Source organism: Mastigoproctus giganteus, chromosome 14, assembly GCF_048544385.1.
Source record: "Mastigoproctus giganteus isolate SK-2022 chromosome 14, ASM4854438v1, whole genome shotgun sequence".
Taxonomy (NCBI): domain Eukaryota; kingdom Metazoa; phylum Arthropoda; class Arachnida; order Uropygi; family Thelyphonidae; genus Mastigoproctus; species Mastigoproctus giganteus.
In genome coordinates, this window is record NC_143588.1 from 22693663 (window position 1) to 22719118 (window position 25456).

A 25456-nucleotide genomic window follows, 5' to 3' on the forward strand; every position below is an offset into this window, starting at 1 on the left:
CACTAAGAAGACTAAGAATAGGGCACATTCACCTTACTTACTTTTTTTCTTCTGCCTCAGATCCACCTTTCTGTCCAAACTGTCGTTCTCAAGTCACAATATACATTGGTGTTAAAAAAAAAAAAAAAAAAAAAAAAAAAGTGCAATCCCCCTTAAAATTGCAATTATCGTCTGAATAATGTAAGTATATGGCAATATTTCTTACAGATTGTATCACATAAGATTGACACGCGTAGATGATGACGTAATATTACACCAGCTGTTACTTTCAGCTATATAAGCACGCCCTGCAAGAGTTGCACTCATTCCTTGCTTGTCAGGATAGCGATGTTGTTTGTTATTTGGTTTTTAGGAGCATTAGCAACCAAGGCCATATTGCTCCGGGGATATGCGGTGGTCATTCCCTGAACTTTCCTCATTCTCCGTATTTGGTGGTCACGGGCTCGAACCCCGGTCTAATCAAGACCCTTTCTTCGTAGCGTCAACTGCACGTAATTTGCCATCCTGACGGCGCCTCTGTAGCCAGGTGGGAAGGAGCAGCAGTGCGTAGCGCACGCGTCTTAGCATTAGCATTAGTAGAGGCATTTGATGCAAGAAAGCAAGCTTATGGCCGATGCTGCATACGTGAGGAAGGATGTTCTTTCCATCATATTGCTTATAGAGTGTCCTAGATTCAGTCGACAGTGAGTAGATTTCTTTCCAAACTCAAGAATACTGGTTCTGCTGATAGGAAAAAAAGGAACCGGACGCAAATGAGTCTCTACTCCAAAAGAGGATCTTTGAAGCGCTTAGCTTTAAAAACCGTATAGCTTCTTCGTCTGAGCTGAAAAGAGAATGGGAAGAACATATAGGAGTGGTAGCAAGTGCAGTAACAGTCGGTAAACGCTTCTTCAAAAATTGATTTGTAGCCCGTTGTCCTAAGAAGCCCCTCCTGGCACAAAAAATGAAACGGCCCGATTAATTTGGTGTAAGGAGCATGTTAAATGGATCCCCGAGCAGTGGGTCAGTTATGAGAAATTCAACGTGCATGGCTTTGATGGGAGACAAATGATCCGTCGTAGACGTGGTGAAGCATATCATCCCGACTATATGGTGTCTACAGTGAAATTCCCTACCAGTCAAATGATACAGGGGTGCGTTTCGTATCACAGAGTAGGTCACCTGCAGTGTATAAAAGGTTCCGTAAATGCCAATGAATACCTGGCCATATCGGAATGCAAATTGCTGCCAAGTAACTACATCTTTCAGGACGAATCTGCTCCTTGTCATCGGGCAAAAAGTGTAAGTAGGCATTTCTGTAGTTACTTTAGCTTGAGTTCTGTATTAGAGGTTCGACAGTAACGTGTTTACATTTGTTACAGGTGAAAAAATGGTTCGAAGAACGGTCCATTACGAAAACAGGCCAGGCCTGGCCAGGAAACAGCCCGGACCTGAATCCTATAGAGAACTGTTGGTATCATGTGGCATCTGCAGTTGCCAGAAATAAACCAAAGACCCTTCGTGAACTTCAGGAAGCTATAGTTCGAGTTTGGAACCACTTACTATCAGTTGATTATCTTCAGAAATCGATCTTGTCGGTGCCTCGACGGTATGCTACTGTCATCAGGGCCAGAGGCGGTTCAACTAAATATTGATTTGCACCTGGTAAACTTTTCATTTTGTTTTCCATTTAAAATGATAAACTGAAGCAAATTGAGGGCTTCTGATAACATTTCAGCCATAATTATCAATTTTTGTAATGTTTACCAAAACTGTTGTATAACGGTTGCAAATGTTCATTTTGCAACCTTAGCTTTGCCTTAACTATTAATAAATATCTTGTTTATATTTCTCTTTGTGATGCTAGTCATTAATGTAACATACCATCATGAAAAAGAGTACAGTAAACCACCGCTATTCGCGGGGGTTACGTTCCTGAGAAATGTCGCGAATACCGAAAACGCGAATACTGAGTTATGGCTCCCATAGTAATAAAGGGGTTCCGTTCCAAAGTATGAAATATATAAGAAAAACTAGCCTAAAATTGTGTCTATGTATGTACTGTATTACATACCTTCATAATATGACTGTACATAGACAGTACATAGTGAAATGAAAGCATATGGCATTGAAATTAAAATAAGAAACAATTTAATATTAAATTTAATATTTATTAGACATTTCAAACAAATCTTTCAAACCAGCGCCTATGCTAGCAAAAAAAACTTATCCGCCAGTGCTATCACCAGTTTCGCTAAAGTGTTGATAAAGGAGTTTTGCCTTTTCACGAATGATGCGTGAACTTAACGGAATTTTATTTTGAGTTCGGTCTTCTACCCACAGATTTTAAGCCTTTTCCATTTTTTTTTTTTTTTTTTTTTTTTTTCTAATTTAACATCAGAGTTACAGAGCAAATTTTTGAAGCAATTAGCGCGTTTTCACGGACACTACGGCGGATTTTTTCTTCCGATTTTTTGATTGATCGTACCGTTGACTCATTGATTTTATGATGTTTTGCCACTGAAGAGACACTTTCACCATTAGAAATTTTGTCTAATAACGCAATTTTATTCGCTAATGTCATCACCTTCTTTGATATTTTCACATTTCCCTTGTTATTCGTAGCCATATTTTTGTACGGGTAAAAAAGAACTTGTCCACAATAAAGGCACTTTCTTCCGTTAACACACTCGAAAAAGTCTGTTTACACTAACACACTGCAAAACGGTAGATTTATCACTTTTGTAAGCATATCAATTTATAAATTGATAAATTTATTCAATTTATAAGCATATAAATTAAAAACAAGCGCATAAATAAATACTGAACAAGGATTAGCGAGAAACATCCACGCTCGCGATTTTGTCACCCCTCTCCCCCCACCCACTGAACGCTGTTTTGACGGGGAAAGATAATTTTAGCCACGCCCATGTTTTTTTATGGCGGAAAATATTCACGGCGCTTTAAACTTCACATTTTTTTTTAGGTTTCATTTTATATTAAATCAGCGATCGCGAAACCGCGAATACAGAAACCGCGAAAAGCCGGGGGTTTACTGTATATCATAGTTGACTGTCATCTCTATAAAGGAATATGACAAATCACGTTCTTATCAACACATGCAGCCCAAAATCACTCCTAATTTGAAACACATTTTAAATGACAGATGTAACATCTATGTAGTTTCACTTTCGATGCAATGGACAGATTATTTCTCTCTGTCTCTCTCTCTCTCTTCAGGGTAATTCAGAAATTTTTTTTTGGCTGGTGCAGCATAAGCCCCAGGCTTCCTTACACCATATGGCTAATAATAGTAAATCTTGCATAATGCACATATCTTACTTTTAATGACACCTGTTATTTCTCACCATTGTTTGGTGCATAATGGCCTTTAGCTTTCTGCCATAAAACCTCCAATAACAACAAGATGTGCGTTATGATATGGAAGCACTGCACGAGCTCCCACAATCACATTCTTTTAAAACTCCTCGATATCTTTACTAGGTTCCATAACTGCAACTTTGTTACTTTTGATGTGCACAACCAGATGCAAAACTTGCCACTGCCCTAGTGTACGAAGCTGTTTGACTTTTTATATTACGAATAATGCAGCAAATCCCATTATGGATAGGGTTGTCACAATTGAATGATCATTAAGCACTGTATATATTAATAAAAACTTTTTCCTAAAGTAAAGGGGAAAAAAAAAGTTGTCAGCAGATTAACTGACTTAGTGGCTAATGGTCGTGTGCTTGTTCCGAGATACCCAAATTGCACATGCGAACACTGTTACAAATGGGGGGAGAGCAATTTTTAGGTGAGCCCATCTCTGTAGTTTCCATGACAGTGAAGTTACGGTAAACAATTTATTACAATCACTTTTAGGTGCCAGTTCTTATCCTCGGAACCATTTGCTTTGGAAATATGAGCTATTTTGAGTTTGGTGCCTACCCTGTTCAAGTTTTATGTTACTCTAGGATTAATACTACCCAAATGAAATGCCTTCCGTTTTCCTGTGTTAAAGCTAATTCCCATTTCTCAACCCTTCCACATAATTTATCTAGGTCTTAAAGTTGTAAATGGGATGTGGCAGTAATATTCCCTGAGTGGTGCTATTGCTGTATGTTCGATGAGTTTGAAAATAAATGGAAATGGTATGTTGTACTTTAAACTTCCTCCAACAGATGGTGGTACACAGATTGTCCGGTAAGCTGACGGGTTGCAAGTAGCAACCAGTTTCATTAGCAGCATTAACTTTTGCGTGTCACGATTTTGCAATGGAGCAACTAACGAATATCAAATTTTGCTTTAAACTGGGAGTACCAGTGTATTTGAATGGTGTAATCTGTTCAAAGATGGATGTGAGAATGTTTGCGATGATCCAAGAAGTAGGTGACCTTCAACTTTTTGAAGTGATGACTGAGTTGTAAAAGTAATTGTCGTAGATCTTCGTCGACACTCAGAATGATGGCTGACAAGTTGGATATGAATAAGGAGACGATTTGTCAAATTCTGCATGAAAATTTAGGAAAAGGAAGGTCTGCATAATTTGTGCCACATTGCCCAGTTGTCCCATTACATTTACTTCAGTTCTTTCCAAAGTAATGGAGGAATCTGTCAACTCCTTAAACTATCATAAAGCCTTCTGTCTGACCAGTGATCAATAATGGATTCCATCAGTGTCAATCCATTGATTGTCAATGTGTGATATTTTGGCATATGTTGCTTTTTGAAAAAATTCGATGCAAAAGTTTGAAACCCAAGCAACTCTTGACTTTTCTGTGGCTTTTGATTGTGTTTGGCATTAAGGTCTGCATAGTCACTCATAAGATGAGTGACTTTTTTCTTCTTTTTGCAGTATTGTGGTTATCCTGTTTTCTCTGATCGCTCACTACAGGTGGTGGTAGATAGCTCTTTGCCTTCTAACCTTTTTTTCACTAATGCTGGTGTTCTCCATGATTTTCTTGCACTCTTTTCCTCTTGTGGTTTCTACACATTATTTTTATCTTCATGTATATTAATGACCTGATGATAACACGTCACATTCAACCTCCAAAACTAGTTTAAATTTCATTCAAACTTTGTTTAAAGAACCTTAGCCTGCAAAACACTTCAACTTCTCAAATATCCACCTCCAATTCCTTAAATGGTGGTATCCAGGTAATTCTCCATTGATTAAAAGAAAACTTGGTTAATTTCAACTCTTCTAAAATTTAGTCTTGTGTTATTTCCCAGAAGAAAAAAAAAGTGCTACTCTCTATGCCCATCTTCGATGATACTGATTTCTAGGCATGATATATCCCTTTATTGGAGATTACCCTGACTTCCAACCTAATATTGCTTCCTCGGTTGGGGGGGGAACCTGAGATTTCTTTTTCACTCTTGGCGGTAGTTTCCTTATGAACAACTACTCAATACATGCAAATCTTGCTATACCACGGATTATTGTTTCACATCTTGGTTTTGGTTAGTTTTCCAGAACCTCTTTCAATCTTCTACACTCTAGTCAAAAGAGGGTGGCGGCTCAGTTACATAAGTACTTCCATGAGCATTGTTCTTCTGAACTGCCTGTATTTCTGCAGTTCTCTTCCAAACCAGTATAAGCATGTTCCTCAACCAGTTTGACCCCAGGGGCTCACATCTGGTGAGTATGGGCTTGGCACACCCAGGGTCCTGAGCTGGATATCATCATTCTTCTCTTTCTTGGTGATTCCCTTCTACTTGGCGCTTCCGTAGCCAGGTGGGAAGGAGCAGCAGTGCATAGCAGACGCTTCTTGATTAGACTGGGGTTCGAGCCCGTGATTCCACCAAATACGGAGGATGCGGAAAGGTCAGGGAATGACCACCGCATATTCCCAGAGCAATATGACCTTAGTTGCTAATGCTCCTAAAAACCAAAAATAACAAACAAACAAACCCTTCTACTTCTCTCTCTCTCTCTCATAGGATAACTCCGAAATTTTTTTGGCTGGTGCAATAATTATAGACCTGTTAGTTTAACTTCTGTTCGTGGAAAATTAATGGAGGCAGTGGTTAAAGGAGCACTGCAGGATCATCTAGACAAGAATTGGCAACCAGGTTTTTTTTTTTTTTTTTAAGAATGCCTCCTGCGTGTGGTTTTTGGTAAGGGGGCATATGCCCCCTCTGCCCACCCCTGAATACGTTCCTACTTACTCTATAGCTGACAGTAACTTCTGACAAGGTGAAAGCAGTTGACCAATGAACATCACTTCAGTTTTAATCATGCAGAGTCCTAGCGAAAATGCCAGATAAATCGCTTGTATGCCTTGCAAGTGTACGAACAGGAAGTGGGATTCTCAACACTACATTTTAAATAAACGTTGCTGATAATTTTCGTTACCTTATTCGATAATTTAGCATCTTTATGAAAACTTTGAACACGTTGTGATTCGAAGAAGTAGTCGGCATGTTAAAAATGTGCATTTACTCCCCCCACCCCACCTCTGCTATTATAATAATTATTATTATTAGCCATATGGTGCAAGGAAGTCTGAGGCTTATGCTGCACCGGCCAAAAAAAAAAAAATTCCCTTTTCTACTGAGAGAGTAGAAAGGAATCACCAAGAAAGAGAAGAATGATGATATCCAGCTCAGGGCCCTGGAACCTGATGCAGTGACTTCTTAATTTATGCGAGGGTTATATTCCAGACTGTCTCACGCAATTTAAATTCACACGTAATGTAAATACTGTAATCACCAAAATATTCGATAATAGGCCCATAAGAGTAACTCTTGTCGTAATCCTCCAGTGTAGCGTCATAGTTACCTCACAACTCTCTGTCAGCTCCAATCTTTCCCAGAATACAGATAAGAGAAAAAAAATATATTACTGTAAGTAAGTAATGCATTGCCACTATATAGACTGGCAGATATAGTGAAGGCTGTACATGCTCTGTGACGATTCTCAGCACATACTGGCAGATATGGTGAGCATCACGTATGTGCAGTCAAGTCGGAGCTGATAGTAACTTGTGATCTGGCTTTGATGGGTTAAACATGTTAAAAGTATACAATTACTGAAAATGCAGAAAATTACTAAATTCTTTCTGAAAACAGATTAAAAGTATATAAAAAAAATTACTGTTAGATATTTTTAATTTAGCAAGTGCCGCACATGCTCTGTCAGAATTACAGGTTTGGTGACAAGCCAGAACTGTTTCAAGTTGGAGCTGACTGTGATTTGTGAGGTAGTGACCATGATGCTATATTGTAGGATTATCAACTCTTGCATCTAGCTAAGTAATCCCTACTGATACATACCATTCATTCTTTGGTTGGAAGACTGGGCACTCTAAAGAAAATGATGAGCAACCAAAGAGGTTCATTCATCTTTATTGATTTAGTGTTCTTTTTTTTTTTCTTTTTTTGTACAGTAAGAAAAAATATGTTCATTATAACCAGCATATACAGTACAATTCTGGTCATAACTGAGATCCAAGATAATTTCTAAAAATAGCAGCAGTCATCCACCATTTAGGGTTTGAGTGCCACTACACAGGCATGTATGACCTGTTATAACCTTGAAGGACACGAGGGTTGTGACAGTGATAAATGCACACGGTTTCAGTTTATGACCCTCCATATTAGCACCAAACAGAAGTGTTAGCTGATCTTTCGCTGGCTTAAAGCCAGTCTTGTCAGAAATGTAAGTGCGATCAGGCATTTTTTTTTTTTTTTTTTTTTTTTTTTTCCAATATAAACCTGTTTCGTCATGGTTGAATATCTGTTTGGATATGTACTCCCACTCTCATGGCTCTTTCTGTAAATATGGTTGCCGTACATTATTTTAAATTTGCTTAATTTAAACATGCGTAAAGTAACAAGTCACTGTACTAAAATCTCTTACAGTTACTGCAAAAAAAATCAAATCTTCAAGAAACAACTTTAGCATTAAATTTAAAACAAAACTTCCCTCATTTCGGCTTGTACACTTCATCAAACATCCACACCGAAAATTCTTGCATTCTGAAGCTATCAAATTCACCCTCGTATGCCATTCATTACAGTCTTACATCCATCCTTTTGCAAACCATAAATGCGGAATAACAATAACACACAATAACCGAGGGCAGCAGAGCAGCACAATGACGGCTAAACAACAGCACAATAATTTTGCATTTCCTGCACAGTGATAGTAGTAGTAGTGGCATGTGATGCAAGAAAGCAAGTGTATGAGCTTATGCAGCATCAGCCAAAAAAAAAAAAAAAAAAAATCACACCATTCCCTCCAAATGCCTGTCCAGTTCCTCGTTAAACTTATTTAACCTATCAACTTCCACAACAACAGATGGAAGTTTGTTCCAGCAATTAACCACCCGCTGGCTAAAGGCAAATTTCCACACATCTGTTCTACATCTATCTTTTCTTAATTTGAATTTATGCCCCCTTAGGTTCGTAATCTGAACATGTGGAAGGATCCCATCAGAATTCAGCGTGCTCAACCCATGATGTTAAATAATGACCTAACAATCAAAACTAAGCACCTCCTTCTCTTCAATGACACAAACAGCAATTTACTAGTTTCACGTTTAGTCTTCCTATTGCCCTAGAAAATCCACATTAGCCCACATCGATCATTTCTAAAATTTTTGCTTATATTGCATGCAAAAACTTTTCATATTATTTACTATGTATAAGGCTTTACGTGAGCAAATATTTACGAATGTGATATTGTTTATTCCAAATTGCCTTAGCATATACAAAAAAACTCTTCTATCTATATTGTCTTGTGTAATGGCATAACTGAACTTCATGTCTCCCACAGAAGCCAACATTGACTTGCAATGCTGTCGCTGACTGGTTGGCAACAGCATAGAGTCAATATTGTCTCCAGAAGCATCCTGTTTACCTAGTTCCAAATGTATTAATGTGCAAGGAAGACTGTGATGAAGGGTACATGGTTTAGGCCTGTTTGATCATTTTTCAAATGGAAATATATTTATGGTAGCATTTTTAAATTTATAAGTGTGTGAGTAATAAGCCCCCCCAATACACACACAGTTGGGGAAGTGTGGTCATAATTCAGCGATCATTGTCCCCCTACTTCTTATCTCCCCATTATTCCTTCCTAAATTTCACTTTTTTTTTTTGCTGGGCTCTTCCTGCCTGTAGCCTTGGCTAACTCTGGGTTTGCTCTGTCAGTGCTTCACACTCTTACTGCCTGATCCACCTGTCCGTGCTGCTAGACAGTAAACTAGAGGTTCCTGTGTGCAAACACAACCACCTAGGCTAAGAGGCTAGATGAACAACACAACCAACATAACCCTCACTAGCAACTACATGAAAACATGCACTCCATATTGAGGTATACTCCTCTTATCATTTTACTAATAATGCACTAAACTACATAAATCTGGCCTTCATAGAGTGGTACTCCAGTGAAGAAACTAATAAATTCTGTCCCCTCTCGAGTGAGATAAAATTATATCTCTGACTTTGTGGTTGTTGTGGAGTATAAACAGAATTAATTTCTCCTTTTTGTCAGTCATTCTCCCCTCTCCCCAGTGGCAGACCTGACAATATGGTAGTTTTGCCACTGTGGCACTCCTAAAACCTTTCTCTGAAAGTCTTGCCTTACTGGCTTGTAGATTTTCAGTTCCTACAGTATACATTTTCTAGAGATACTTCCAAGCACTCTTCTTCTGAATTGGCATCTGTAATTGCACCAGTCTTCCAAATCAGCTGTAACATGTGCCACAACCATTCATTATCCATTCTCTGAACCATTTGCCTCTTCTCATTATTCATTCTAACTGTGTTCTCTGATACAACTTTTCTTCATATGTTATTTCCTGAAAATTAAATATACAGAAATACAAATCTGTAGATTGTAATTTCTGACAAATAATTTCTGGCTTCTGAGCTTTCAACTCATACAAGGTATGAGTTGAAGGACCTAGTTTATTTAATTCTTAAGTTTTTTTTTTTTTTTTTTTTTTTGGATCTTACATAAAATGAAAAAAAAAAAAAAGCACAACAATCATTTATTAGACCATAACCAGCTGTATGCTAATCAGACATAAATTTGTTTTTGTTTCAGTTGGTGGTGGATCTGCTGGAGCAGTTGTGGCAAACAGACTGAGCGAAGACCCCTCAGTAAAAGTGCTTCTTTTGGAGGCTGGTGGACCAGAGCATGGATTCAGTGAAGTTCCTCTAGTGGCTGCCAGTTTGCAGCAAACTGCTGTGGATTGGGCATATCAAACAGAACCACAGGAGGCAGCATGTTTTGGATTGAAGGATAGGGTAATGAAAGTAGATCTTGGCATGAATTCCTTATCAGCTAACTGGTATTCTAAGAATGATTCTATGATATTAAAATATAGTTATTAAAACATTAAATAAATGTTTTAACATTGAGCTTCTGTGCTGCATTAGTTTTGTTGCTTGCTTGAAAAGGTTTTTTGGGTTCAATTTTCATTGTTGATGTGTGAGGCTGTAGTTAGCCAGAATGAGGCGGAGGTAAGACTTTTTTTTTTTTTTCACAGGTTTATTTTTTGGGTTTTATTCATCAAAAATGAAAACTAGCAATCAGTTCAAATAACTTAGGGTCATATAATGCACTGTCCTATCCAGGGGTGAATTGGCTAGGTGACAATTGCTACCTGGTCCAATAACATTTGTAGTGTGTTGTTTCTGCAAGACAAAAAAAAAAAAGAGAAACATTTCTGGGAACCACCATGGCCTAGTTTATTTCCTACCCAACAGCCAATTCATCACTGGTCCTACCTTATCACAGGATATCTAAGTAACCATTGTAATTCATTCATTCATATACAGAGGAAACATAAAAATGAAAGATCATTTTAATTTTTTTTTTTAATGTGGTTTTACACATTAAAAAAAATTTATACATTTCAATTTTTTTTTAATGTGATGTTTTATACATTCTTTGATTAATAAAAAGCTATTTTTAAATTTTGATAACAAATGTGGTTTTTTTTTTTTTTTTATGCTGAAACTGTATCACCTGACTTGTCAAGGAGGGGGAGTAAACAATTATACATTTATTAGTAGTGGTAAGTGGTGCAAGAAATATGGAGCATCAGCTAACCCAGAATGCCAAGCTGTGATTAGGAGATACCAAAGCCAGTTCAAAGCAACATAACTTTTATAATAAAGAAATAGTTCCTTTTGAGTTAGTGTCTTTATTTCTTATAAAAATTTCTCAAAGTAAAAGTAAATTGAAATCCAGGAGAAAGATATACCTTTTTATAATGAAATCTATTAATACGACAAAGCTCTAACTTATACAGCTGTTTGGTCACTAGATGGCACTTCACATGCCTCCAGTAGAGCTGGAAACCTGGGAGGAAAAGCACTCACTCCCAGACCAAATTGTTGGTTTAAATATGCTTTTGATGTACTAACCACAAATCAGTGGTACCATACCTACTGTAATGGAAGTTTGTGTGAACATCATTTGTAAATCATTCATGTGAAATATCCCTGTCAAGGTGATAAGCATAGATTGTTATGAGCAACTGTGCTCAAGTTTTAGTGAAAGCTATCCAAAGTAGACTTTGGAACATTGGTGCCCTACAATATAGAGGGATGCTTTTTTTTTTATTATTCTTATTTCAATCGAAGCTCTATATAACAATCCCCAGGGGAATCAGAAAAATGGTCATTATATTGGAAGGATGTTATATTGATCACTGCACTGCGAGAAAAGAGCTTGGGAAATCTTAAATAATTTCTCATGGTCAGGCTGCAAGCTCTTCAATTACTTCAATATATTTGAAGCATTCTGTCAGTTTTAAACGCAAATATTGTAATAAAAAAAAATGTAAAAAAATTCAGATTAAGAGGTAGAAATTTATGGGTGTTAGAAATTCTTTTTTTTTTTTTTTTTTTCAATGTTGTTATGCTGAATGTAAAATAGCATTAGGTTAATGAGTAATTGGCCAGGACCAACCACATAGGATGTGCTGGGATGTTAAAAAGAGGGTTGCTATAAAGAGCTTTGACTTTTCATTTAGAAACTTGCATGAATTTGCATTCATGTAGGTTTCTAAATGCAAATAATGCTCTAAGAAATACTTTTTTTGTTATCTTACCTTTAGTACAACCCTCATTTAGCAATCAAGTTTTTCCTCAATGACAATATAGGGTTTTGCCACTTTCCACTCATTTGGAGAGGAAAGGGGTGAAATGCACTTATGAAATGCATTATTTTGAATTGTATTAAAGACTGGAGGAATGCTCAATGGACTCTTTAGTTAGCTGATTTCAGGCAGAGGGAATAGGCTTTCAGCCTGCATAATAGGCAGAAGAGCCTGTGAATAAAAAAAAAAAACGTAGTGCAATATGGCCTTAGATACTAATATGTTGTATAAATAACAAACAAGCTGATCACATTAGTTATCACTTAAATTTTGTATTAATTGTTATTGACTTTTTTTTTTTTTTTTTTTTTTTGTCGAATTTCAGGAGCACCAGAAACTTAAACCATGTTGCTCCATTGTATATTATGCCTGTATAAGTGTATTCACAGATCTGTGAAAATGTGGACTGAAAAACAGAACTCATAAGGGTGGGGAATCTATTCTCTTCTCCCCAGTATTGGCTAACTACAGTCCCAATTAAAGAGATGTTTAGAAATTCCTACAGTTCACCAATGGGATTCAAACCCAGACTTCTCCATTATTATTATTAGCCATATGGTGCAAGGAAGCCTGAGTGGCAAAACTGCTACACAGTCATAGGATTTCATTTGTAAGGTTCCTCTGGCCTGTTCTTATGGTAATCAACACTGTAATAACTGTTTACAGTTAAGAAAGAAATAGTATTAATAATTTAACAGCAAGAAATCAACACACACCAGCAACAACAATTAGGAAAGTAGTTTTATACAGTATTCTCAAATTACTCTTGATTGAGATTTTTGTATTACAAACCCAGGGGCTCAAGTATGGGCTTGGCACACCCAGGGTTCTGAGCTGAATATCATCATTCTTCTCTTTCTTGGTGATTCCTCTCTCTCTCTCTCTCTCTCAGGTTAATTCAGAATTTTTTTTGGGTGGTGCAGCATAAGCCTCAGGTTTCCTTGCACCATATGGCTAATAATAATAATAAACCTGATATTACCAAAAAAAAAAATTAAAATTACTGTATTCTTTCTAAATATCTGGGTTTCTTTCCTGTTTAAAAATGGGATCTTTTCAACTTTGCTCTAGTAATGTAACAGAATTATTTGCAATTGCTAACAGGTTAAGTTCTCATTCCTTTCCAGAGTATATGAATTATGTGTGCAGTATATACATTTTTTTGTTTGTGTGATCCCCTGGGGATACGTACTTATGTTCAATTACTTTGTTTATAAGTAAGTATAGACTCGGTTTTAATAGATTGCCCCATGAAAATATATTTTAAAATTGGAAATGGAGATTTTGCCTATCAACAATTGTCAGATTTCAGCTTATAAAAGCTGAAATTCCCCAGGATTTTAGTTGACGAAAGATCAAGTGTTGAAATTGAATAAAGTGATAAATATATAAACAGATTTAGAAGATAGTATTAAAAAAAAAAAAAAGTAACAGTGAGTTGTTTGTAAATTTTTCTGAAATAATTTTTTTTTTTTTAATTCTGACTTCGTTTTTGAGTGAATATTGTATTAATGTTGGAAAGTCAAACCAAAATAAGAACAAATTAATATTTAAATGTTTTTATGTAAAGTTTATATTATATTTAAGAATATAAAAAAAACTTTGTCAGAGCCCACACAGTTCTTATAAACTGGTTGTATCACTGCAGATAATAAAGCTCGTTTCATTTCAGCGCAGTCGCTGGCCACGTGGAAAAGTTCTTGGAGGTTCCAGTGTCTTGAACTACATGTTATATGTCCGGGGAAACAGGAGAGATTATGATAATTGGGCACATAAAGGAGCTTATGGGTGGAGTTGGGATGAAGTATTTCCTTATTTCTTAAAATCAGAAGACAATCGTGATGCCGAATATTTGGCTAATGGTAGGCATTATTTTGCAAACATCAAGAGAGCTATAATATTGTATTATTAATTTCAGTCTTAATTTCTAAAAATGTTTCTTCTTCCTTATTGCAGGCTATCATGCAAAAGGAGGCTATCAGACAGTTTCTAAAACAACATATTTTACACCTTTAGCTGAAGCATATATGCAAGCTGGAAAGTCATTGGGCTATCATGTTCTTGATATAAATGGTGAAATACAGACAGGTAAACACATCAGTTGATCAGAATATGTAAGTCAGTGTTAAATCTATGAAGTTCGCTAAGGACTTAGATTCTGTTCCAAATTTTTAATCTGAAAAATAAAATAATGTGATGTAGTTTGATGTTGCTCTTAAAACAATAAATTTAAAAGATCAACAATCAGCAGCAGTAACAGACTGGACCCTCATTTCTTGATAGATAAGATAAATCAGTTTCTCATAAGGTTTTGGTTGGCATTAAGACCATTTTTAGTAATTTTATATTAATAATCATACAGTTTATATTAGTAACTTATGGCCATAGATGCTGATGCACCTAATGAATCCCCAAACAAACATTAGTAACTCGTGCTTATTGTATTGATAGATTAGACATCTTAATGATTGGTGTGGACAGTTTAATATATATCAAATTTATCTGAGTGCTAGGCAATGATTATTTGATCTTAATTTTATGAATAGATTGACAATGGAAAAGATTGATTATATTAGTTACTCAAAAAGATACCATCTAAGAGATTTCTGTTCTTGTTGAATATATTGTTTTTTACAGTTTATTCCCTGTGCATACAAGTAGGAGCATGCAACTTAGCTGTGCAAACTCAAATCATGCTATGGTGAATGCATGTAATAATTAGTGTTGATTAAACACTGACTGTACATGCATTCACCTGTTCAACCAGTACTATGATAGGAGGGAAAACCATTTCATTTGAATATTTTTTATTTTTTTTTAGTAATAAAAAAAAAATTAAATATTGTTTTCAAGGAAATTATAAGAATTGATTAAATACAGTGGACATTGATTATTGTGATCACTTCGGGACTCAGCTATAAGGGTAACGATAACCAATTGATAACAATAACTGATAGTACAAGAATGCAGATGTTCAGTGATTATCGATGCAGAGCAGAAACGTGTACATAAAATGGAGGAAATGGACAGAAAAAAAACAGGAAATTCATATTCCTATGGTAGTTTGAGCATTCCGACCTCTCAACAAAGCTGTGATCACAACTTTTTTTTCATCAGCACTTCCATTATATAATTATTATATAATTTTATTCTGCATCCTCAGCTGAAGACTTACTGGTATCCTATTTTTCTTCTAACTGTTGTGTTGACAATCTTGTTAAATCATCTCCTGCCATACCCAATACACTTCACTCAATGCCTTTCATGGTCTTTTTTTTTTATGGAAAGACTAGAATTGTGAACAGTGTTGATGCCTAGAAAGCTCCAGGTTCTGATGGAATTTCTCCGCTTCTCAAAACCTGTGCTCCTGTTCTGTGTTGTTGTTTATATTTTCTTATTCTACTGGTGTTGCCCACATTCCTAAAAACAGTGACAAATCTCTCCCTTTTAATTATTGTTCCATTGCATTTATTACTTTTGCTATTTCCAAAGTAGTGGAGAAATCCATAAACTTGCCAACTCTTTTGGCCTTTTGTTTGATTAGTAATTGTCAATATGGATTCTGTCAGTGCTGATTCACTGGTGATATATTGGCTTATATCACTCATTCTTGAAAAAATTCAGTGGAAAAATATGGTGAAATTTGAGCAGTTACTCTTGACATTTCTAAGGCTTTTGATCTTGTTTGGCATAACAGCCTTTTAAACAAGCTACTGTCTTATTCCCTGCTGACTGTTTTTTGCAATTAGGTATCCAGTTTTCTCTCTGACTGCTCATACGTGTATGATGGTATGCAGCTCTCTTCTAATTTTCCAACTGATTGAGGTGTTCAGCAAGGTTCAGTTCTTCCTTAAACTGTTTTCTCTTGTATGTTTATGGCCTTCTACTGACTGGAAATCATACCCATAGTTTTGCTGATTATAGAACACTGCATTCCATTTTTCAGTTTGAGAAACCTTACCCCGCACAAACAGCCAATCTTCAGGTAATTCACTAATGGGGCAAAGAATACTTGAGTAACTTCAATCTAAAAAAAAGTATGCTATTTCTGTACTCATCTTTGATAACACTTGGATTTCTAGACAGGGTCACACATCTCTATTAGGGATTACCCCAACTTCTAATTTGCACATCATAAATATTAAATATTGCTTCCTCTTCATCAGAAAAACTGCATTTTCTTTCTTTTTTTTTTTTTTTTTTCCCTCTCTTCCTAGAGTGAGGGAAAAAAAACAAATCTCGGAGCTTCCCTGCCATGGAATATTGTTCTTATATCTAGGGTGGTACCTCCAAAACCTTGTGTCTAAGCTTTTAAACTCTGTTGGAAAAATGATGGCAGGTTAATTTTTTTTTTTTTTTTTTTTTTATATCGTATGATGTGAGCAATACATGAAGAAACCAGTTTTTCCTGTTTCCTTTGTGTATCGTGGCCGTGAGGTCCAGCTGGAAAGTACTGAACCATCGTAATATCCAAGCCTTGAGGTCCTTGAGGTTGTCACAGACATTCTCTCAGATATGCCAGACAAGCTGTTCTTGCTACCTGGGAGTCTAAAACGCTGATGGAACTGATATTCGGGTGACACTCAAGTCAAAGTGGACCCAATTTCGGCGAAGTCCGGACGGTCTATGACAGCCAAATCCTCTGCTTGCACCTTCACGATGGTGGGACTGTTAGTAATCCTGGGTATAACCTTCATGCACAAGTACATGGTGGGTGACCACCCAGGTGTGAACCAACGTAAGCAGGGGTCGAGGTGTGGCGCCCACAGCACATGGAGGAACGCCGCCCCTCTATGTTACCAGGCAGTACTAGGTGGTAGATGACTCTCATCAACCGGTGAAATACCACCACTTTGCTTATTGGAGGCTTGAAGTGGTGGAATCCATGTTTAGTCTCTAGAGCTAAGTTCCGGCCAACCCTTCCCTATCTCTTCCATCATGCAGTATGATTAATGATTTTTGAGGTTATGATGAATGTCGTGGCGAGATCCAATATTCCTTACATTTCGAGGGTACAGCTCTAAAACGGTGTTCGCAGGCCGGCCGCTAGTTAGTACACCGGACTGAACCTATTGGTAACTCTCTAGAAAGCTTCCGGATCAGCTAGTGTATAATCTTGCTACCTCTACTCTGCCAGATAGTGACTGGAGGGAGTCCGAGTAGTGTGTATGCGGGGAGCATTGTCGAGGCCACGTTATGTCAAGGATCTGGGTATATTCTTACCACATGTACGCCATATCCAAAAATTTCATTACTTCATACAGCATGTCCCACCCACTTTTTCTTACTATTGAATACACCATGAATTGTCAAAATAATAGAGCAAGCTTATCTGCGAAAAGATCTAAACCTCCCAAGGACTTCCTAATTCATTTCACAAATATACGTGGTCTCAATTCTAATCTCAACGATGTCCATTTCCACTTGCAGTCTGCCAAACCCCATGTACTTTTTCTGACTGAATCTCAGTTATCAGTTGATTCAACTACTGCTCATCTCAGATGTGCAAATTATTTGCTGTATGATTCCTTTCGCCTCAAAGGTGGTACTTGTGCATATGTCTGTTCTGATATTCCCTGTCAGAGACTTGGCAATTTGGAATCTCCTCTCTTTGATCTTCTCTGGCTTAAAATCTCTCTACCTCATTGTGTAAAATTCATCTGTTGTCTCTACCGTTCTCCCAACTCCACTAATCACTTGGAGCTCTTCGACTTCCTCTCTTTGCAACTTGACTTTCTCCAGTCCAACTTTCCTAACAGTGAGGTAATTTTCCTTGGTGATTTTAACGTTCACAACTCCAGCTGGCTTCCGTTTTCTAGTAACACCGATCCAGCTAGTAGAGATGCTGAGGCTTTTGCAATTACTATGACCTTGCACAGATTGTTCATTTACCTACAAGAATACCGGACAATCCTAATCATACAGCCAATACGCTTGATCTTTTTCTCACAAACAACCCTTCTAAGTACAAGGTTGAAGTGAGAGGTCCTTTAGGCACTTCAGATCACAACTTGGTGATTGTCTCTTCTCCAATGGAAAACCTTTATCTCATGCCTATTCCCAACCTCGTATTGTTTGGCGTTACATGAATGCAAAATGGGATGACCTGCGAGACTTCTTTTCTTCTTTTCCTTGGTCTGATTACTGTTTCAAAACTTCTGATGTCAACGTTTGCTCAGATCATGTCAGTGAAATTATTCTTGCAGGAATGGAATCCTTTATCCCACACTCCACTTTAAAATCTCGTCCTTTATCTAAACCTTGGTTTTCCAATAAATGTGCTAAGGCTGTCCAAGAGAAGAACGTTGCGTATCGTAATTGGCTTGTTTCTAATTCTTCAGTTTCATTTTCTGCCTACACCAAAGCTCGCAACAATTGTAAAGCAGTTATTAATCAGTCCAAACTAGAGTTTGAACAGGGTAAGAGTAGAAAACTTGCTTCTTGCCCTAATGGTAGCCGAGCATTCTGGTCTCTTGCCAAAGCTATTGGCCGCAACTTTTGCCCATCTCTGCTCCCACCTCTGTCCAAACCAGATGGTTCTGTTGTCACTTCAGCCAAGGATAAAGCTGACCTGCTAGCATCCCATTTTTCTTCGAGCTCATGTATTAATGATCTTGGTAAAACACCTCTCACCATTCCTAACATGCTCCATTCAATGCCTCCTGTGGTCTTCCGTCAAAAAGATATCAAAAGGATTTTGATGAATCTTGATGCTAAGAAAGCTCCAGGTCCTGATGGTATTTCTCCACTTGTTCTCAAAAGCTGTGCTCCTGAACTTACTCCTATTCTTTGCCGCCTTTTTTCACTTTCTTATTCCAAAGGTGTTTTTCCTTCTGCTTGGAAATTTGCTCATATCCAGCCAGTTCCTAAAAAGGGTGACAAATCCCTCCCATCCAATTATCGTTCCATTGCAATTACTTCTACTCTTTCTAAAGTAATGGAGAAATCAATTAACCGCCAACTCTTAAACTACCTAGAAACCTTCCGTCTGATCAACGATCGCCAGTATGGATTCCGTCAGTGTCGATCCACTGGTGATATTCTGGCTTATGTTACCCATTTATGGACTAATTCAATGGAAAGGTTCGGCGAAACACAAGTAGTTGCTCTTGACATCTCAAAGGCTTTTGATCGTGTTTGGCATAAAGGTCTTCTAAACAAGCTTCCATCTTATGGTTTGCCAACTGTTTTTAGTAATTGGTTATCCAGTTTTCTCTCTGATCGCTCACTGAGGGTGATGGTAGATGGCTCTCTGTCTTCTAACTTCTCCACTAATGCCGGTGTCCCCCAAGGTTCAGTTCTTTCCCCCACTCTTTTCCTCTTGTATATCAATGACCTTCTTCCATTGACTGGAAATCCTATCCATAGTTTTGCCGATGATAGCACATTGCATTCAACTTTCCATTTTGAGAAACCTTGTCCAGCTCAATCAGCTTCAAGTTCTCGAAAATCTGCTGCCAATTCCTTAAATGCCGATCTTCAGGTAATTCTCCAGTGGGGCAAAGACAACTTAGTTGATTTCAACCCTTCTAAAACTCAATCTTGTCTTATATCTCGCAAAAACCTCCCTTCTGGGACCAACTGATGATGTTACCAACAGCAAACTCAAAATGGGAAGCATTCAAGGAACTAATCTTGGTGGCTACCAGGCTTTACATACCAACTAAGAAATATTGTACAAGGTTTAGGCCCAGGTTTAGGCCAAGGTTTAGGCCCAGGTTTAGGCCATTGTCGAGGCCACGTTATGTCAAGGCCTAAACCTAGACGTTATGTCTAGGTTTAGGCCTAGGTTTAAGCCTAGGTTTAGGCCAAGGTTTAGGCCATTGTCGAGGCCACGTTATGTCAAGGATCTGGGTATATTCTTACCACATGTACGCCATATCCAAAAATTTCATTACTTCATACAGCATGTCCCACCCACTTTTGCTTACTATTGAATTACTCAGATGGACTAATGAGACATGTGGCAGAGAAGAAAAATGCATGGGATACATACAAATTAATGGGTGACATGGAAGCCTATCATAGATATAAGTTGGTCTGTAACCAAGTCACAAAGGAGATTAGGCAGGCAAAGGCAGACTACGAAAAATCCTTGGCAAAGGATGCAAAGAAAAACAGAAAGGAGTTCTTTACATACTTGAACTCGAGAAGGAAAGGGATGAATCAGATTGGCCCACTGGATATTGATGGTTCAACAGTTGAGGATCCTGCTCAGGTGGCTAACAATCTAAACGAGTATTTTGCATCTACATTCACGCATGAGGAGTTATTCAGGAAGGAGAATGATGTAGGTAAAGTAAACATTGGCAGTGAGCTGGATGATTTTGTGATAACTGAGAGGAAAGTGGAGGAGAGATTGTTGAGGATAAACATAAAAAAGGCACCTGGGGTGGATGGGATCTATCCAGTTATATTAAAGGAGGCAGCAAAGGAAGTATGCAAACCCCTAGCCATAATTATGAGAGCTTCTTTGTACTCAGGGGAGGTACCCATAGACTGGAGATGTGCAAATGTAACCCCAATTCACAAAGGAGGATCAAAGGCTGACACAAGTAATTATAGACCTGTTAGTTTAACTTCTGTTCCAGGTAAATTAATGGAGGCACTGGTTAAAGAAGCACTGCAGGATCATCTAGACAAGAATTCAGTTATAGCTCAGACGCAGCATGGTTTTGTTAAGGGCAGGTCTTGCCTGACCAATTTGATTGGATACTATGATGTAGTCACAAAAGAACTGGATGCAGTTAATAACTTTGATATTATATATTTGGATCTTAGAAAGGCTTTTGATACTGTTGCACATGGAAGACTGCTGCACAAATTGGAGCAGTGTGGCATTGGAGGCAAATTGCTGCTATGGATAAGGGGATGGTTGAGTGGCAGAAGACAGAGAGTGGTAATCAATGGACACTGCTCAACGTGGACTAATGTTATTAGTGGAGTTCCTCAAGGTTCAGTGTTGGGTCCATTGTTGTTTTCGGTGTTTATGAATGATATTGATGATGGGATATCAAGTTTAATGTCTAAGTTTGCAGATGATACAAAGGTTGGCAGGGTCGTTAAGGACACTGCTATGCTGCTGCAACAGGATCTGGAAAGGTTGAACAGATGGGCTGAGAGGTGGCAAATGAAGTTTAACATTGACAAATGTAAAGTACTACATATGGGTAACAGTAACCCCAGAGCAATGTATCAACTCTGCGGTACTACACTGACAGTGGTGGAGAATGAAAAGGACCTGGGGGTAATTGTGCAGGCAGATATGAAGTTCTCTGAGCAGTGCAGATGAGCTGCAAGAGTAGCTCATGGTGTCTTGTCAATGATATACAGGAATTTTTCTAGCAGGGATAAGGAGATGATTATTCCCTTGTATAAGGCAATGGTTAGGCCACATCTTGAGTACTGTATACAGGTCTGGAGGCCTCATTTCAAGAAGGATGTAGAGCTGCTGGAACGGGTACAGAGAAGGACAACAAGATTAGTAAATGGAACAAAGGGTTGCTCTTACGAAGAAAGGCTTAAGTTTTGCAAATTACAGAGTCTGGAGACTAGGCACCGGCGAGGTGATCTGATAGAGGTGTATAAGGCTTTGAATGGTTTGAGCATGCTCAATGCCAATGGGATTCTTCATCTTTCTCAGAATAATCACCTCAGAGGGCATAAATTCAAATTGAGGAAGGACGGATGTCGGATAGATGTGCGGAAATTTGCCTTTGGCCAGCGGGTGGTTGGTTGGTGGAACCGACTTCCATCACTTGTTGTTGAAGTTGATAGCCTAAACAAATTTAAAGCTCAACTGGACAGGTATTTCGAACGAACGGAGGGGTGAAATGGGAGAGGGTTTTTTTTTTTTTTTTTGGCTGATGCTGAATAAGCTTGCTTTCTTGCATCATATGCCTCTACTAATGCTAATGCTAAAAAGGAGTCTTCTGCTCCTATGCTTATCTTTAGTGACACTCCGATTTCTAGGCAAAATGATATATCTCTTTTGGGGATTACCCTGACTTCTAATCTCTCTTGGCACAAGCACATTACAAATATTGATTCCTCTGCATCTAAAAAACTTGGTTTTCTCTTTCGCTCTCGGCGTTACTTTTCTCCCAAACAGCTGCTCACTCTGTATAAATCGCAAATCCGCCCTGCCATGGAATATTGTTCCCACATCTGGGGTGGTGCCCCCAAAACCTCTCTCAAGCTTCTTGATTCCATTCAGAAGAGGGCAGTTAGGTTAATTAATGATTCATCTCTAACAGAGTCTCTCCACTCGCTTTCTCATAGACGTACTGTTTCTGCTGCATTCCTCTTCTACAGATACTTCCATGGGCACTGTTCTTCTGTATTGGCTTCTATAATTCCTGCTCTCTCTTTCAAAACAGTCCGAACACGTGCCGCCACCAGCCAACATCCATTTACTGTCCAACTTCAAACCCACAGAACCAACTTTTCATCTTCTTCATTTATTCATTCAACTGCTGTTTTCTGGAACAACCTTCCTTCATACGTATTTCCTGAAAATTACAATCTACAGAAGTTCAAGTCCAATATCAACAAATATCTTCTTTCGTCTTCTCAACCTCCAACCCAAGCATGGTACTAAGTACTATAGGTTATAATACCTCTCGTGTTTGGGGTTCTCGTAAAAAAAAAAAAAAAAAAAAAAAGCCCGAGGCAGGATTCGAACCTGCGACCTTTGGGTTGCAGGCAGGCACTTTAGCTAGCCCGGTCATCAGCAGCAGGTTAATTAATGATCTCTCTCTCGCTCTCTCTCTCTGCGTTTTCTACTGTATGCAGTCTCTATAAATGCTTTCACGAGCACTGTTCTTTTGAATTTGCATCTGTAATTTCACTGCTTTGTTCCGATGCAGTTGAACACGTGTCAACTAGTCAATGTCTATTCACTTTTCTACTCCAAATTCATACTACTAACTTTCTCTTCCCCATTTATCCCTTCTACCTCTTTTCTGGAACAACCTTCCATCGCATGAATTCTCAAAAATTAACATCTTCAGAAATTAAAATCTAACATCGGTGAGTATCTTCTATTCTCCCAGCCTGTAACCTTGCATGGTACCATGCATTCTAGTTTCTAATAGTTCTCATGTTTATGGGTTTGCATAAAAAAACAATTTTAAAAAAAACTTGCAGAATCTCAATTATTGGTTGCATCAATCACTACTCGTAGCTGGGTTGTGATTGATGCCCAGATTATTTGCTCTAATGTTTTTGACTTCAAAGGTGGTACTCTTGAATAGGTTCACTCTGATATTCCTCAAAGACTGAATATTCTTTTTTGATCAAAATCTAGAATATTCTTTTTTGATCTCCTCTGGAGTAAAATATTTTTACCATATTCTGTCCAATTCATCTTTTGGCTCAAAAAGGTGATGAATATCAGGAGCACTGGATGTGTTGTTAGAGTTGTCTAGAATTCTGGTAGTGAACAAACAAGTTGTGTAAGATCATTAGTAATTGCAAAATTTTCAGAATCTTGACCAGCTGGGTCTGTGGAGCTAGTAAAGGGTAGTTAGTGGACTTGTGAATTTTTGTGAAATGAATATGATCTCATTTAATGAATATAATCATTAAATGAAATTGAGTATAATGAATATAATCATTAAATGAAATTGAATATAATGAATATAATCACAAATTCCACATGTACTTGCAAATTAAATGGTTTTTACTTATTGCTCAGAATTGGAAAAGAGGATTTTCAACACAAAGGTACATTCAGTTAACTAAATAAAATTGCAGTTGATATCAGTGTTTTGGATATGCTTTGGGATTATTTTCTCGAAGGAAATTGCTGTACTGTACTATATGATCCACTGGGATATTCTGAAATTGGTTTGTAAACTTGGTGTCTTTTTTTTTTTTTTACATTATTTTCTTTTAAGATATAATAGTGAATCCATTTTGTATTTTTGTCATTTCTTTCCATATTTTCTTAATCTGTTCTTATTCATTCTCACAAAATAAAAAATATTTAATTTTTCAGTTTTAATGAATAAGAGTTAATTTGGGTACGAGATTAGGACTTTATCACAAAACTGAAGAAACTTTTTGGCTATTGAGAGTATATATGGTTAAAATAGCTTCACAGCCTCAGTTGACAACCTTCTTCAGAGTCCAGTTGCCAATATAGTATGTCAAGTAATCTTGACAATATCATCATCTACTTTGGTAGAAGAACTGTTTATTCCTTAACCCCTAACTTAATACTTTTTTTTTTCATCAAATTTAAACTTTTGCTTGATAAGGCATAACAATTAATGTAATGTAGATAATTTGCAACTGAAATTAGATTAATTTCCTAAGTTGTTTTTTTTTTTTTTTTTTTATTTTTTTTAAATAGTATGTCAATAGTTAAATTTTAGAATGTGCACCCTTCATCTCTTTCTATCAGTTTATGAATAAAATCCCAAATGGATTAAAAGCATTATCCTTGTATTCCATATTTCTTTCTTAAATAATAAAACAGGTGTGGAGTGAAGAAAGACCCTTTAAATTTCTGATATTGTTTTAAAACTAGCCATAAATCTAGTTCCATCTGCTCTGGTCAACAGTTTTCTGGAAGTTTTAAAGAAATTTCATAATGGTTTCTATGATATTTATATTTGAATTTCTGCCTCAATTTTATTAATGGATCTCTAGATAGAGTATCTCATCTCAATCAGCATCTCAAAAAATAATTTATGGTGACAAATCATTTATTTCACTCTTTAACCTGCATGTAGTCCATAAAAAGGAACTGGCTTTATGAGAACTAGCGGTAGCTGGTATGCTTATTAATGATTGCAATCCATGTCTCCATAAAAAAAAAAAAAAGAAAAAGTGACTTATTAGTGTTGTTTAACATAAGTATTTAAATTGTAATATAATTTTACATATTAAATATTTGGAAAGCTATGGTTACTAGGAGCTGAAGTTCCCTTTTATTCAAAAATGAGTAAGCAACATACTGATTATTTCATATTGCAGGATTCATGATTCCCCAAGGAACACTACGGGATGGTGCACGGTGTAGCACATCTAAAGCTTTCCTTTCTTCTGTCACCCATCGAAACAATCTACATATTGTGTTGTTTGCTTATGCTACAAAGGTATTATTTGCATTTATATCTGCAAGAAAAATGTTACCATATAATATCATGCAGCCAGATAATTTTAACTTAAGTATTTGTTAATGTGATCAACCCTGCTGAAGTTTCAATGATAGTAAACATTCAGTAATTAATTTTTTTTGTATATAGCTTTATTTCTAAGATAAGTTTACATTTTTACAATTTCTTAATGTTTATTTATTTTATTATTTTTTACAAAATACTGTACATTACACCCCTGTTGGC

The 25456-nt window shown here is 37.1% G+C and overlaps 1 protein-coding gene across 1 annotated transcript in view; it reads left to right on the plus strand.

Moving 5' to 3' along the window:
• LOC150075015 (glucose dehydrogenase [FAD, quinone]-like) overlaps positions 1-25456 on the plus strand; it is a 138222-nt gene that overhangs the window by 55319 nt on the left and 57447 nt on the right. The window contains exons 2-5 of the mRNA XM_090389041.1: positions 10040-10242; positions 13777-13966; positions 14061-14192; positions 25089-25210. Coding sequence (XP_090245167.1) covers positions 10040-10242; positions 13777-13966; positions 14061-14192; positions 25089-25210 — 647 coding nt within the window. The remainder of the gene's footprint in view (positions 1-10039; positions 10243-13776; positions 13967-14060; positions 14193-25088; positions 25211-25456) is intronic.